Genomic DNA, 13,840 nt, shown 5'->3' with positions numbered 1-13,840 from the left:
ACAAACAAAGATTACCCTTTGGTTTATAATTGCAAAGACTTGATAGGAGCCTACTGACCATTTTTTGTTTGTTTGCTTGTTTGTATTCATAATTTGTGATGTATTTTCACAATTGAATATATACAACAATTAAAAAGAATAAATGAATGGTACATGCAATGACATGGATATATTTCAAAAATATTTTTTATTTATGTAAAAGAAGCCAGACACAAAAATTATGTGCTATATGCTTCCATTTTTATGGATTCTAGAACCAACAAAACTGCTCAATGATGACAGAACTCAGAAAGTGGTTACTTACGAGGTTGGGAGGAATACTGGAAAGGGGCATGAGAAGTCTTTCTGAGATTATGGAATGTTCTGTATCTTGACAAAACTCATTAAATTGAACACATAATAAGTGTATAGTTTGAAGCTGCTTTATAGTTTAGGGTAGGGGTGAATGTTAGGAAAAAAGATTTATAATCCCCAGCCACTCTGAAATTATAATTAGAATATAGGGAGTGACTTTTGGCATCCAGCTGTGGATTTTTTACTCTTTTAAATCATATATGTGTTTGTTTCTTAGAAATTTAGGTCATTTATTTTGACATGTGGACTAAAGAATTGAGACCATTTGCAGCCATATCTTGTTTTAGTTATTTAGTTTGGGAAAAATAACTGATAATGTTTTCGTTTTTTCATGTTATTTGAGACGTAGGTATCAAATACTTTAATTTGCAAATTGGGCGGTTGGAAATCATCTTGCTTTAGTATCCTTTAGAATAACAAATATATGATGTGCCATAAACTTCCCAGAATAACCTATTTGTAAATTGTAATATTTTGGGTGTATGTGTGTATCTCTTTCTTTTCTGCCCCACCTCTCTCTCTTATTCACTGGCTCATTTGCAGTCTTTCAAATAAAACCCTACATGGCTTGGGTATGAAAATATATTGTATGATGCTTACATTTACCTACATAACAGTTAATTTTGCTATTTGCGGAAAATAGAACAATTAATTCTTAACCTCTGATCAATTGAGGTAAAAGGCTAGCGTTATAGTATACTATTGATAATACATCTCTTCTTTGGGAAGTTTTAACTGTCCAAAGGAAAACAGACAAATAAACAAAACAATCCACACATTTTAGACTAGTCCAAAAGCTTCTAAAGTTCAAGAAATTATCTTTACAACAAGATTCTAATATGCATTGCAACTTTTGAGAATAGAATTTAGTTGACTGTTTTTTTTTTTCTTGTTTCTTTTTGGTTACAATATTGTTTGATTATGTAAATCAGTTGTCATAAAGTTTCTTATGTGATTATTTTTTCCTTCCATGCAGTATATAATGGGAAATCACGTTATGCATGAATCTTGCAAGAGGGCTTGGCCATTTTTTTTTCTGGTTATTTTCATTTATTTGTCATGCTTCTCAAAAATTAAACCTCAGAATGTCTGTTGAAGATGTTTATTGACAATGTCCAGGATTGAAAAATTAAAAGGATATGAAACAAGTGCTGCTCAATCTTGAACGCATATTTCAATCACCGGGAGAGCCTTAAAAACTATTTATGTCTGGACCAAACTTCAGACTTAGTATATATAGGGTTGCTGTAACAACGTACCACAAACTGGGTGGTTTAAAACTACAGAAATTTATATTCTCACATTTCTGGAGTCTAGAATTATGAAATCAAGATGTCAGCAGCATCATGTTCCTTCTGAGATTCTAGGTAGAATCCTTCCTCGCCTCTCCGTAGCTTCTGGTGGTGGCCAGAAATTTTTGACATTCCTTAGCTTGCAGCTGCATAACTCCAATCTCTGCCTCCATCTTCATGTGACATTTTCCCGTCAGATCTTCTTCACAATGTCTTCTTGTAAGGACACCAATCATGTTGGATTAAGAGTACCCTACTCTAGTATGACATCATTTTAACTGATTACATGTGCAAAGATGTAATTCATCTTCCAAATGACGTCACATTTATAGGTACTGGGGGTTAGGACTTCAATCTTTTCTGAGGACACAGTTCGACCCATAATGCTCCATAAGCCAGAGTCTCCAGGAGTAAAGCCAGGCGTAGACATGTTTAGGAACTTCTCAGGTGATTTGAATGCAAAACAGGATTGCAAACTATCATTGGGCTAATGGAACCACCGAGACCAAACACATGTATTTCCCTCATTCTCACTGGTAGTACAAAGCCTTGAGCTTAGTCTTGGCTTTTCATATTACATTACCATTCATATTCCGAAAACAGCCTCCTACGGGACAATTACATTTTACAACTTTGTTTTAATTTTTAAAATTCTTCTCTTCTAATATTTGCATCTCTTCACCCTAATAAGGAATAATTTATTTGTTATTTACTTTGTATCGTGTAGAAGATTATTTCTTACCTCCCACATTTTTATTAATTACTGAAAAGACAGTTCTTTAAGGCCTATGTGTGTTGATATCTAAAAGTATAGATATTTTGTTGCTCAAAAGAGAAAATGTTAACAAATGAGTATCCTATTTCTTAATCCATAGCTCCATTTAGAGTAGTTCTTAGAGACAGTTACACAATATATTTACATGTTAGTTTTATGGAAAAGCCACAGGGTTTGGAGAAGGAGACATGGAGTGGAACCTGAGTTTAACATAGAACATTGAAGGAAACAGGATACCAAGTTTTCTTGGGACACAACTAATACATATTTTATGAATTTCCCTTACTACCTTAGTATGATTGAGCAGGAGCTAGGAGTAGTAGGTAGTCTCAAAATTATTAGAATAAAAGAAAATTACTCCAATGTTAAATAATCAGTTTCTACGATGCCTTAAAATGTGTCCTTCCAAGTGTGTCCAGAGCAGCGCCATGATGAAATAGCTGTTAACAACTCCTCTGGCATCATTATTATGGTCTGTCATGTTGATAATTTGTGTGCTAAATGATCCTTAGACATTTGCTGAAATGATAGAATGGATTTAAAGATTTCTTTAAATTGATAATTGTCTAGAATTGAAACCTGCTTTGTTCTGTTAATACTTTGTTGTCTGGTCGGTTCTATACTGGTTTTCTTCTTTGGTGTCTCTTTTTCCCCCAAGTGTGGAATTAAAAGGTACAGTGATACTTGCCTACACCTACAGAACTAGTTTCCTTTCTAGTCTTTTCTTGTTTTGGCTTTGCTCAAGAGAAAAGGTGTCTTTTTTTAATACAACTAAATGTCAATGAAAAAGTGTGTTTTTTGTCGTCATCCTTCTACAATATTAAGAAAAATCAACATTCCTTAAATGAAGGTCCAATGTATGTCCTTCTTTTCTCCCTCCTCCCTTCTCACGGCGCTGTAGGAGCGTGTTCCCGACAGCCCCTCGCCTGCCCCCTCTCTCGAGGAAGGCCGGAGACCTGGCAGTCACCCATCATCACATCGCAGCAGCAGTGTGTCCAGCTCCCCAGCACGGACTGAGAGCTCTTCTGACAGAATACGTAGGTCTCATCCTTTTACTTGTCACCGTTTTCAACTTTATTAGGTGCAGCTGGCTTTTCTAATCAAAATGCCCTCATTCCAAATAGATCTCAGATGTATCATGTTCTGAAGCTCTGCAGCAATAGCCATCTCTCAAAATTATGTTTCCCAGTTTGCAATATCATGAGGTATGGTACTACATTAACAGGTTTTGATATAAACTCCCTCTCTTTGATGCCACACATAAAAATTTGAGCTATGAAACAGAGAATGTAAGTAACTTTCTAGATTATTTTCTGAGGTAAACACCTCCAACTCTCTAATATCTGTTTCTAAGTGTACTGTTTATGGATTATTCATCTTTATTCCTTTAATCCCACCCCTGCTTTTTTGAAATCCACTAATTTTTTAAATTTATCCTTAAATTGACAAACGTATACACAAAGAAGAATAAAAAATAGAATTCAAAACGATTGTTAAATATATTTCTTGGTCATTCAAATGATAATTGATTAGAGTATGAAATTGGTTAAATTATAGGATTTGAATTAGTAACAGTCAATAATACATATTATTGTCTATATCATTTTTATTAAAATCTAAAGAGTAGAGCTACATATTATTCCATGATCACATTTTCAGATATTTAATCTTGATCATCATGGTCAGGAAAATGAAGAGTAAAGTTAAAATGCCATTCAATTAACTGGTGATTTTGTGCCCATGCAAGAATCAAATACTGTTTTTATAATAAAATAAACATATGAACAGTGACTCTTTTGGTTGGTAAAGCCAATATTTATTGTGTCCTTTCCAGGATTTAGTTATTACTTTCTGAAATTATGCTTAATATAATCTTCATTTAATTACACAACATTTATTAGAATTATTTGGTTGTTGCGAACATTTTCATGATAAGAAAATCATTTCCTAAAAAGCATCTTTGTAAGTTATAAACAAATATTTGCATGAAGCAGAAATCCTCAGTATGAATCCACATCGAAGTAGATAACTTAAATATTTGGTTGAATTATATATAATAAAATTATTTCAAAAATTACGTAGTTCAATATAATTCCAAACATGAATACTTGATTTAGCTTGTCTATAACATATTTCTCTAATTTTGTAAGAGATGATTTTAATTGTTTATTAATAAAATGGATATATCACTTGACAACCATTCTTAAATGATATTCCTGAATCTGGTAAACCTCAGATCCCATTACTTTAAACCATTTTTCAGATAAAATATTTTCTGTATGCTTGTGTGCTATACTGATACTAGAATCAGAAATTTAATGATGAATATTTCAGTTTTTTCTAGTGCTTTTACAAAATATTGTCATTGGAAAGTACTGTCCCTCTAGAAAAAGAAAAACAATATTCATAGTACTTAAATGGAAATTTGGACGAATACGGAAAGATTTTAAAGAGTTTTGTTACACATTCATGTTTATTTATTAATCATTATATTCTTTTTTATTCTTGATAAAACCAAAAGAGAAATTTTGCATGTATGGACTACCATAATTCTCCAATGGAAGTAAATATAAAGACATGTACATACACATTTGTATATACACACATGCACACATATACATGCCTTTCATATTTATGCATATTTATTTTAACATACTATAAAATAATTTTAGACTAACATAAAAATTTTAATAATGATACATAGAATTCTTGCATATTCATCACCCAGATTTACACAATCAATTGATCTCTCTGAAAGATACCCTAATTAAAAGCATAGTGCCACGTTAGTGTCCTTATCATAGATATCGTGATTCTTTACCTCAAATACTTCATTGGTTATTTTCTACAAACAAGGACATTCTTTTATACAACCATTGATCAATGATGAAAATCAGTAAATGAAGGTTCTCTAAACTATAAACCCTATTCAAATTTCTACAACTTTCCCATTAATAATTTGTCCATTTTTTTCCTCACTAATATTTTCAATAACAAGAGATTTTTTTTTTTTATCCTAGTCCAAAAAACCAATCCAGGATTACATGTTATAATTGCTTGTCATATTCCCTTAGTTTCATTAATCTGGAACAGTTCCTCAGTCTTTTTGTCCTTACTCTCTCACCTTTTTGAAGCATGCAGGCCATTTATTTCACAGAATGTCCCTCCGTTTGGAATTTTTTGATGTTTCCTCATGATTGGACTTAGTTTACGTATTTTTGGCAAGAGTCAAACTGACAGGATAGAGTGTCCTCAGTGCATCATTCCAGGATATATATGATATTTCTCTTATATTTGTGAGAACTATCACTTGGTTAAGGTAGTGGTGACCAGATTTCTCTACTGTAAAGTTTCTTTGGTTTAATCTTTGTATGCTAAGTATCTTGTGAGGAGATATTTAAGACTATGTAAATATTACATTCTTCATCAAATTTTCACTCCGCTAGTTTTAGAATCAGCCATTGAAGATTCTTCCCTGAAATGATTACTACTATGGTGATTTCCAAATGGCAATTTCTAACATAGTCTTATATCTTAAAAATCTCTGTTTTCCAGAGAGAGTATAGTTTTATGGAATTATTCCTTCTCCAAATTTTCCCACAAAACCCAGATATTTGTGGGTCACTTATTCAGGAATTCATTGATTGGATTGTGAGAATCAGAAGGGTGTGTGATCATCTACTTTATCTTTTTAATAGTGACAGTTTACACTTAATAGGTCAAGCAAGCAATTACTGTTTTTAATCGTTCAACCATTCAATGGATGTTAATTGGGCACTTTTCCTTTTAATTTGAGTTCAAATCTAATTTTTATAAAAGTGTTTTGATATCTATGAAACCCTGTGTTTTATTGACTAGAATATAAATATTCAAACAGTGTTTCACTGCCTTAACTTGTTGAAATCTTTATTTGCCCTCTCATGCCACTAGAATTTATTTATTATGTTTTAACTTCAAAGTGTTAAAGAGCATTCTAATGTTAAGATTGTAGTTTTTGCAGAGTTAAGAAAGGTTACATATTGGGGAGAGAATGTGATATACTAGATAGAAGCTTGACTGCTTCATTGGTAGTGATTGTAGTGGTATAATCATTCACTAGTATTCCAGCCATTGAAAAATATTATATTTTATGTGAAATAAAAGTAAAATAGTTTTATTTTCAATATTTTTTTGCTTATTCTCAAAAATGATCATGGTTATGAATTCTTTCAGTGTTCTTAGAGATAGATTATAATTTTAAAATTAGACCATTATATTTTATTTCATTTTGAGTCCAAAAGTCTAAATTTATTTGACCATAATATGTTATAATGCTTTTTCCTTCTATTTTGGGCTTGACAGCTGTTCATCAGAATGGGTTGTCCATGAATCAGATGCTGATGGGTTTATCACCAAACGTACTCCCTGGGCCCAAAGAGGGAGATTTGGCTGGTCATGACATGGGACATGAGTCGAAAAGGATGCATGTTGAAAAAGGTAATATGTGATTGATTATGTGGTCTTGTTTTTCCTGCTCAACATATGAACTAGATTTTAATCACAAAAAAAGGTATATTTTTAGATCACATAAAAAGATGGCATATACTTGTAAATATTTAAACAACCTATAGTATTAAGTAAAAATTAAGCCTATTCAACAAAAGGGAAGTATGAATGAAGACCTACTGCTTTTCTCTTATATAACAGGTAGGTGCTAATTTATTTTCCAGTACATTAAAGACAGAGAATTGTTTATTTTAATTGCTATCTCTGAGTTTTTGAAGGTCTTCTGTTTATCTTTCTCAATGTCTTCAGTAAAATGACAGTGTCCTTTTACTGAGCATGATAGAGCAACAACAATATACAAAGGGTTGATATGAATGCTTTTGGGTAAAAGACACATAGTCATGGGACCAATCAGTAAACCGAATTGAATCTCATCAGACAATGTATTAATAGTTGTTTCTAAAGTGTATATAACAAATAACAAAGCACAGATTGTGAAAAGCTGTGAAAGTTTCCTATTTATATTTTATTTGTATCAACCTAACCCACTTCAATAGGCAAAAACTTATATTTTCATGCCCTATTTCATGAAGTGCTTTCATGAGGAAATTAAAATATTAGTTAAATATTCATGTTTGAAATTTATGCTAGTACGTGCAAATTCATGTTTTCAAATGGTAAGTTTTGAATTGTGAATATAGGAGCCTCTCCACAACTTTTTCATCTTAATTGAATATTTTAAAATGTTATTAATATAGACTAGGTACTTTGACTATATATTTTTTTTACATGAATACCAAATAATCAGTGTTATACAAAGGATTATTTCCTTGGATAACATAATACATAAAAAGCCACAATTAATCAACTTTTAAATAAGGAAATAAAAAAAAAATGGATATTTAAGTAACTAATCAGAAAGGAATGAATGGAGAAAGACTGAGCTAAGGTGGGACAACTATTTTTCCCCCAAAAAATGACTTTACGAGAAGTAAAAATGTGTACATAAAACATTATTCCATTCAACATGAAAACAGCTCTGCTGAGCCCTTAGGGTAAAAGAATACAATATTTCTACGAACTAGATTATCTGCATTGTGGAATGTCAATGAGAGAATGATAATTTTTTGTGGTGCTAACATATTAAAATTTAGGCACAATTGAGAGATAGCACCATTAAGACAACTTTCTTTTTTATTTTTTAATTTTTATTTTTTTTATTTTTAAGACAACTTTCTAATTATTTATTTTAAATTTTTGTATTAGGTATAATTACTAAGCTATGTGACCTATATGCAGTGCATCGGTGGGCCATATGGTCTCTAAATGTCTAATTTTTCCACAAGTTCTTCAACAGTGAATAAAAATATGTTGTGCTTTATGTGTATTTTGACAAATACCTTTTATATTTAATAAAAAACCTGGAAATATTCAAACTGACATAGTAGGAAAATATAAAGCTTTTTAGAAGCTTCAAGTTTTAAGTAATAATATTTAAATACGAGAATTCATTGTTTGGGCTAAGCAGCAGTTCTCCACCAGTGTTCTTCTCCCTACAGAAAACGATTCCTCAGTTTTCACATGGATGCCACATAACAGGTTTCACTTAAAATCCATAAAAGAGAAGTTCATTTATGGTACACATTTCATGTCATGATATTAGGGCTTAATTCTCTTGCAGAATTTGGCAGAGAAGGGCTAAGAGAGAAATTTCAGAGCTGGTAGTGAGACCACCACCAAAGTCATGCCCAATAACATGATTAAAATCATGACTATCACTGGAACTTGTAGTAGAGAGATTTCTACAACCTGATGTTTCAAGTTGAGTGGAACTATAATTTTCATAACTATTTCTTTTTTACGAGTTGGTAGTCTATGTAGCTATCTATTTATCATCTATCATCATCTATTTGTTATTTTTTATTATGTTGTGATACTTTTGCCACTATGGAGCCTTTCTTGAAATACCATGTTAGGTTGATCTAGGGCTCTCGCATTTGGTTTTCCTGTGTGCCTGCCCCAAAATCTTCATTACAACATTTGCCTTGATACTTAGAAGTTATTTCTTCATCTCTCTGCTTCCAGTACTAGACTGTAAATTCCTTGGAGTCATCTGTGTATTGCATTTGCTTTAAGCAGACCAGACAGTCCAGACCTGGGCTGAATTACTAGACGATTCTAAGAGACAGTGAAGGAAAGTTAAAACAACTGTAAATATTACACTGTTTAAGGATTAACAGGAAGACACAAAGTGGAATTACATAACCTTTAGAATGTGCCTTTATATGAAACATTAGAATGTTCTGACCATAAATATACACAAAACTTTTCTATATCACTAATGGTACTTCTTATCACATCAAAGTTTTCAAATTGATTTTCCTGTCAGAATAAAGACCTTGACCATATCCTTACAGTTTTCCAATATTTTAGTGTATATTTTATATAGAAAAATAAGTTTTTATTTCAATATTCTCCCTAGAATTATACTACTATCATTGCACTCATCTTATGATTTCAAATGGAGTTACATAATCATGGAAATAGTAATAGATATTGATACTGTTATATTCTTTTGTTATATGTTGCTCTTTCTCTTGTATGCACCCTCTTTTATGTATTTTTCAGCATGCTGAATTAATAGTAAACATTCATAGGCTTTCTAGATTGATAGTGTCTGCTAAATTAAAATTTGTTTTCTTTCATAACTACATTTATCATGTGCCTTATAGTAGATGTGTAACTTTCTTATGACACATATCTGTACTAAAACTAGAGACTTTATTTAGAGACATTTGTAGAGAAATTAATTGTATGTTTGTGTCACTTTAGGCTTGGACTTCTTATATGTAATATACCACCTACCATTAAGTCATTCAAAATATAATTATTTTTAAGAAAACATTGATATTAAAAATAGATACGAAAATCAAAATTAATTTGTATGCTGAGAATCACTGTGGTCTAAAATCTTGAACATCAGTAACTTTTAAACATTTTAAAATATCCATAATATTAAAGCGCCATTGACTCTATTAGAATATTTAAGTCATCATTAGCTGAAGGACCAATGGCTTTACAGACATTAGAATTTGGAAGTACTAAGTGCTGAGTAAATTAGCTCCTTGTTTTTTTAAATAAAACACTCTAATAAGTTTTTGAACATAGAGAGAATTTAATAAAAGTACATTCAAAATATGAAAAATGAGTTAATGTATTAAGAAAACCATAGACATATTAACATTTTTCAGCCATCCCCAGTATAAGGAGAAATGTTTTTAATATTATGAACTTTAAAATGAGAAGTTTATGAAAGATATGTGCTAAGGAAATCTGTGATACAGCTCATAGCTTCAAAACTCAGCTTTGAAAACAATTTTATGTCTTCTAACTTTTCCAAACACATTCTAACTGTTCTAGAGCTTTCTGGAAAAACAACAACAACAACAACAATGGCAAACAAAAACCAAAACAAAAACTGTTGATCTTTTCCCTCAGTCTAAATTTAGTGGATGTAATAGACAGTAATAATTGATATTTGAATTGCATGAATAGGCTGACTCTTTCTTTATGCTGCACCTCTCTATACCCCACCTATTTGTCTATTGTTGCTAATTTACAGTGTTACTCTCTCATGGGTAAATTGTTTCTTGTTTTTTCTTAAATTACTGATATTTTCAACATACTTTTGAGCATATTTTATACCTTGCATGTAGTTTCATATGTGTACTTTTTGTTATTATGGAATTTATTTTGAATTTACCAAAAATTAAATATATGATACAGGTATGTCTATAGTATCAGCTTTTTCAATTATAGATAACTTAAGCATTTTATAGTTAGACTAACTACTGAATACTTAATTTATGTTAGTTTATTTCAGTCTTGAACTAGGTTTACCAAAATGATGTAATCAACTGGTAAATATTTACTGAATGCCAGATATGTGAAATAAGCCATATGAAATGCAAAATATATTCTATTCTCTCCCCTTTACTGTAATTGTACAGATTTTGTTTCTTAATATATATTCTAATTTACCCTATAGTTGAGGCTTTTCCCTTTATTTATTTAGTTTTCATAAAAAAAATATGAAAACCTTCTTTCTTTGGTGGCTCCTGCCATTTAAAGAAGCAGGAAATACAGGGGATTTATTGCAAGCCATAAAACATTTCTTTGGTGGCATATTCCTTTTTAAACTATATTATTTTCTATTTTTTCAATTACGGCTGACCTAACAATATTATATTAGTTTTATGTACAACATAGCGATTAGAAATTTATATACCTTACAAAGTGATCACCCTGATAATATTGGTGGGCAGTGCTCAAGATTCCAATAATTAACATTCTTGTATCAAATGTTTTCATTTTGGTACCTGAATTTGAGGACAGAGCAGTAAATGCAGTAAAGTAGTTAGCAAAACGACCATATTGGGATTTCCTCTCTCAATACTGTTTTATTCTTACCATCCAACCTATCCACCATTTTCCTATAAAACATCTTTTGTAAATGACTATGCTGTCAGTTTTCTTAAGTTTATGGAAATAATCTTTTTGAAATATATTTCTTTTTGCATATTTCGCATCATTTAAAAATTCTAATTTTACTCAAATTAGGATTGAGTGTACAAAAATGGCTTTCTATTAAATTCTAGATTGACATTACACAAATTAATTTATAGTAAATGTTATATACACATATATTACAAATCTGAACCTGTTAATATCTCATGTAACTCTATAGATGTGTATAGAGTGAAAGCCTCTTTTCTTTTGAAATTTCTATTATTTTGACAATCTTAACACACATATAGGGCTATGAGTCTTTTCATTTTAAAATTCTCCAACATGCAACTTCTCCTTCATTTTTATCCTTTACATATAATTTCTCTCGGCATATCTCAAAATCTCTTATAAATTATTCTCCATAAATACCTACTTATGTGACTTCACTCTTCAGTGTCCAAGCCTGTGAAATAAAGATGTTGAACTTAATGCAGATGCTTTTAATTCTGTGATTCTTAACACTAGACAATAAATGTCTCTGAATCCCAGAGCACTTTCTTAAGTAGATGGCAGATTTCACATGCGAAGCCACAGCTCAGGTGACACTTTCTTAAGGCTCTGGTTTTATTATTTCATGAATTACATGTCAAGAAGCAGAGCTTGCAGAAATACTTCAATGACAACTTAAGATACTCCTTACTATGAAATTCTCATGACATACTTCTAATGGTGGTCAATTGTTATACAATATGGCCTTTAGTGTTTATATTTTTCCTCATGAACTTTGCTGACTGTTCTGTCACACTGAACTTTCACATTTCTCAAACATTCTCTGTCCTTTTCCAGATGATTCAGTGTCTTTCCTTACCTAGGATAGATACACTTCCTTATCCATTAGCGCTCAGCCCCAAATTCTTCTGATCTGAAGTTATATCGTCTCATCATCTTTGTATACCTAGCACAGAGCCTAATATTAGTGGGTACAATACATTTATTTTTAGAGTGAAATGCAATAATACATGTCTACAGTACTTAACTCATATAAATATTCCATGAAACCATTAGTATTATCAAATTATTTAATGGGTATGTGGCTTGATTTTATAGATGGGAAAATATACATGTTGGAACCACTGAATTAAAACATTATTTGTTTATAATTCAGAATATCACAGTTACCATGATTTATGCTTGATCACAAACTGAAAAATTGACACCACAATATTTTTGAGAATGTATTGATTACATATGACAACATTGTAATATACACGGTTTTGGAAGAAAAAAATTACTAAAGAAACTATGTCAATGAGTTATATTCTATATCAATCTATGTCAATCAGATATATTCTATGTCAATGATTGTGAATGTAATTGCTGGAATACATTTTTATATTAAAAAAGTCTTAATTTCTTCAATACAATTTTATTGGCCCTAAATGTATCCAATAAGTTTATTGAGGAGAAACAAATAATGTTTCGCTCTATAAAACATAGGCGATATTGGGTGTTAGAAATGGATGGGCCATACTACAAATGGGTCCAAAATCAAATGAAGTTCTCTCTGATATGCAAGATTCCATCTCTGAATCACTCACACAGGTCACTTATAAAATTAACTACTTCAATTTTATCTAGAGTAATATTTACATTTGATAGAAATTTATTATTATCTAATTCATAGGAGTATCATTAAAAGAAATAGAGCCATTTATCGATGCAGAAGACCTCAGTTGCTTTTCCAGGATACCCGTAACTTTAGTTTGTGGTAACTTATTTGGATAGTTAGTTAAAATCATGTTAATATTTGCTGCTAATTTTCATGAACTGTATGCCAAAGAAATTTGAGAGTAGTTAGTCTCAGATACATTATACATAATAATATACATTTATGGTAATTTCACTTGTTGTCAGGTAAAATGTCTTTTCCTCATGGAAAAATAAAAACTAATAGACAATTATTCCATTTATTTGCTTTATTTTCTTGAGCCCTTTTGATAGTCATGGGACAACTCACTTCCTCACTATTTAAGAAATATATTTATGTAGTCATCATAAAATATTAGCCAATAGCTAATATTTTTATAGCATTAAAAGTGAGGTAGAGAGTAAATTACTAGTTCCACATGTAAATTTGCTTCATATAATGATTTATGAATCATTATAAATTCCTTTATCTTATTTCCTTCATTTTAGATGTATTGGTTTGATGAAGTATCTCTATTTTTTTTTTTGCAATTTATTTGCATATTGCCTAAACTTTGGATTCCTTCCTTCCTCCCTCCCTCCCTCCCTCCCTCCCTCCCTCCCTCCTTTCTTTCTTTCTTTCTTTCTTTCTTTCTTTCTTTCTTTCTTCCTTTTGCTAGTTTTAGGTTAACATTTTACATAGTCTGGTGTGGAAGTGGTCTAAAGGGGATTTGTATGT

The 13,840-nt window shown here is 31.0% G+C and overlaps 1 protein-coding gene across 1 annotated transcript in view; it reads left to right on the top strand.

The window, feature by feature from the left end:
- DACH1 (dachshund family transcription factor 1) overlaps positions 1–13,840 on the top strand; it is a 397,595-nt gene that overhangs the window by 285,148 nt on the left and 98,607 nt on the right. The window contains exons 5-6 of the mRNA XM_019738175.2: positions 3,323–3,458; positions 6,763–6,897. Of these exons, the coding sequence (XP_019593734.2) occupies positions 3,323–3,458; positions 6,763–6,897 (271 nt within the window). The remainder of the gene's footprint in view (positions 1–3,322; positions 3,459–6,762; positions 6,898–13,840) is intronic.

The sequence above is a fragment of the Rhinolophus sinicus genome, linkage group LG04 (assembly GCF_036562045.2).
Source record: "Rhinolophus sinicus isolate RSC01 linkage group LG04, ASM3656204v1, whole genome shotgun sequence".
NCBI classification, from domain to species: domain Eukaryota; kingdom Metazoa; phylum Chordata; class Mammalia; order Chiroptera; family Rhinolophidae; genus Rhinolophus; species Rhinolophus sinicus.
Note: the sequence above shows the minus strand (reverse complement) of the source record. Positions and strands in the feature narration are given on the sequence as shown.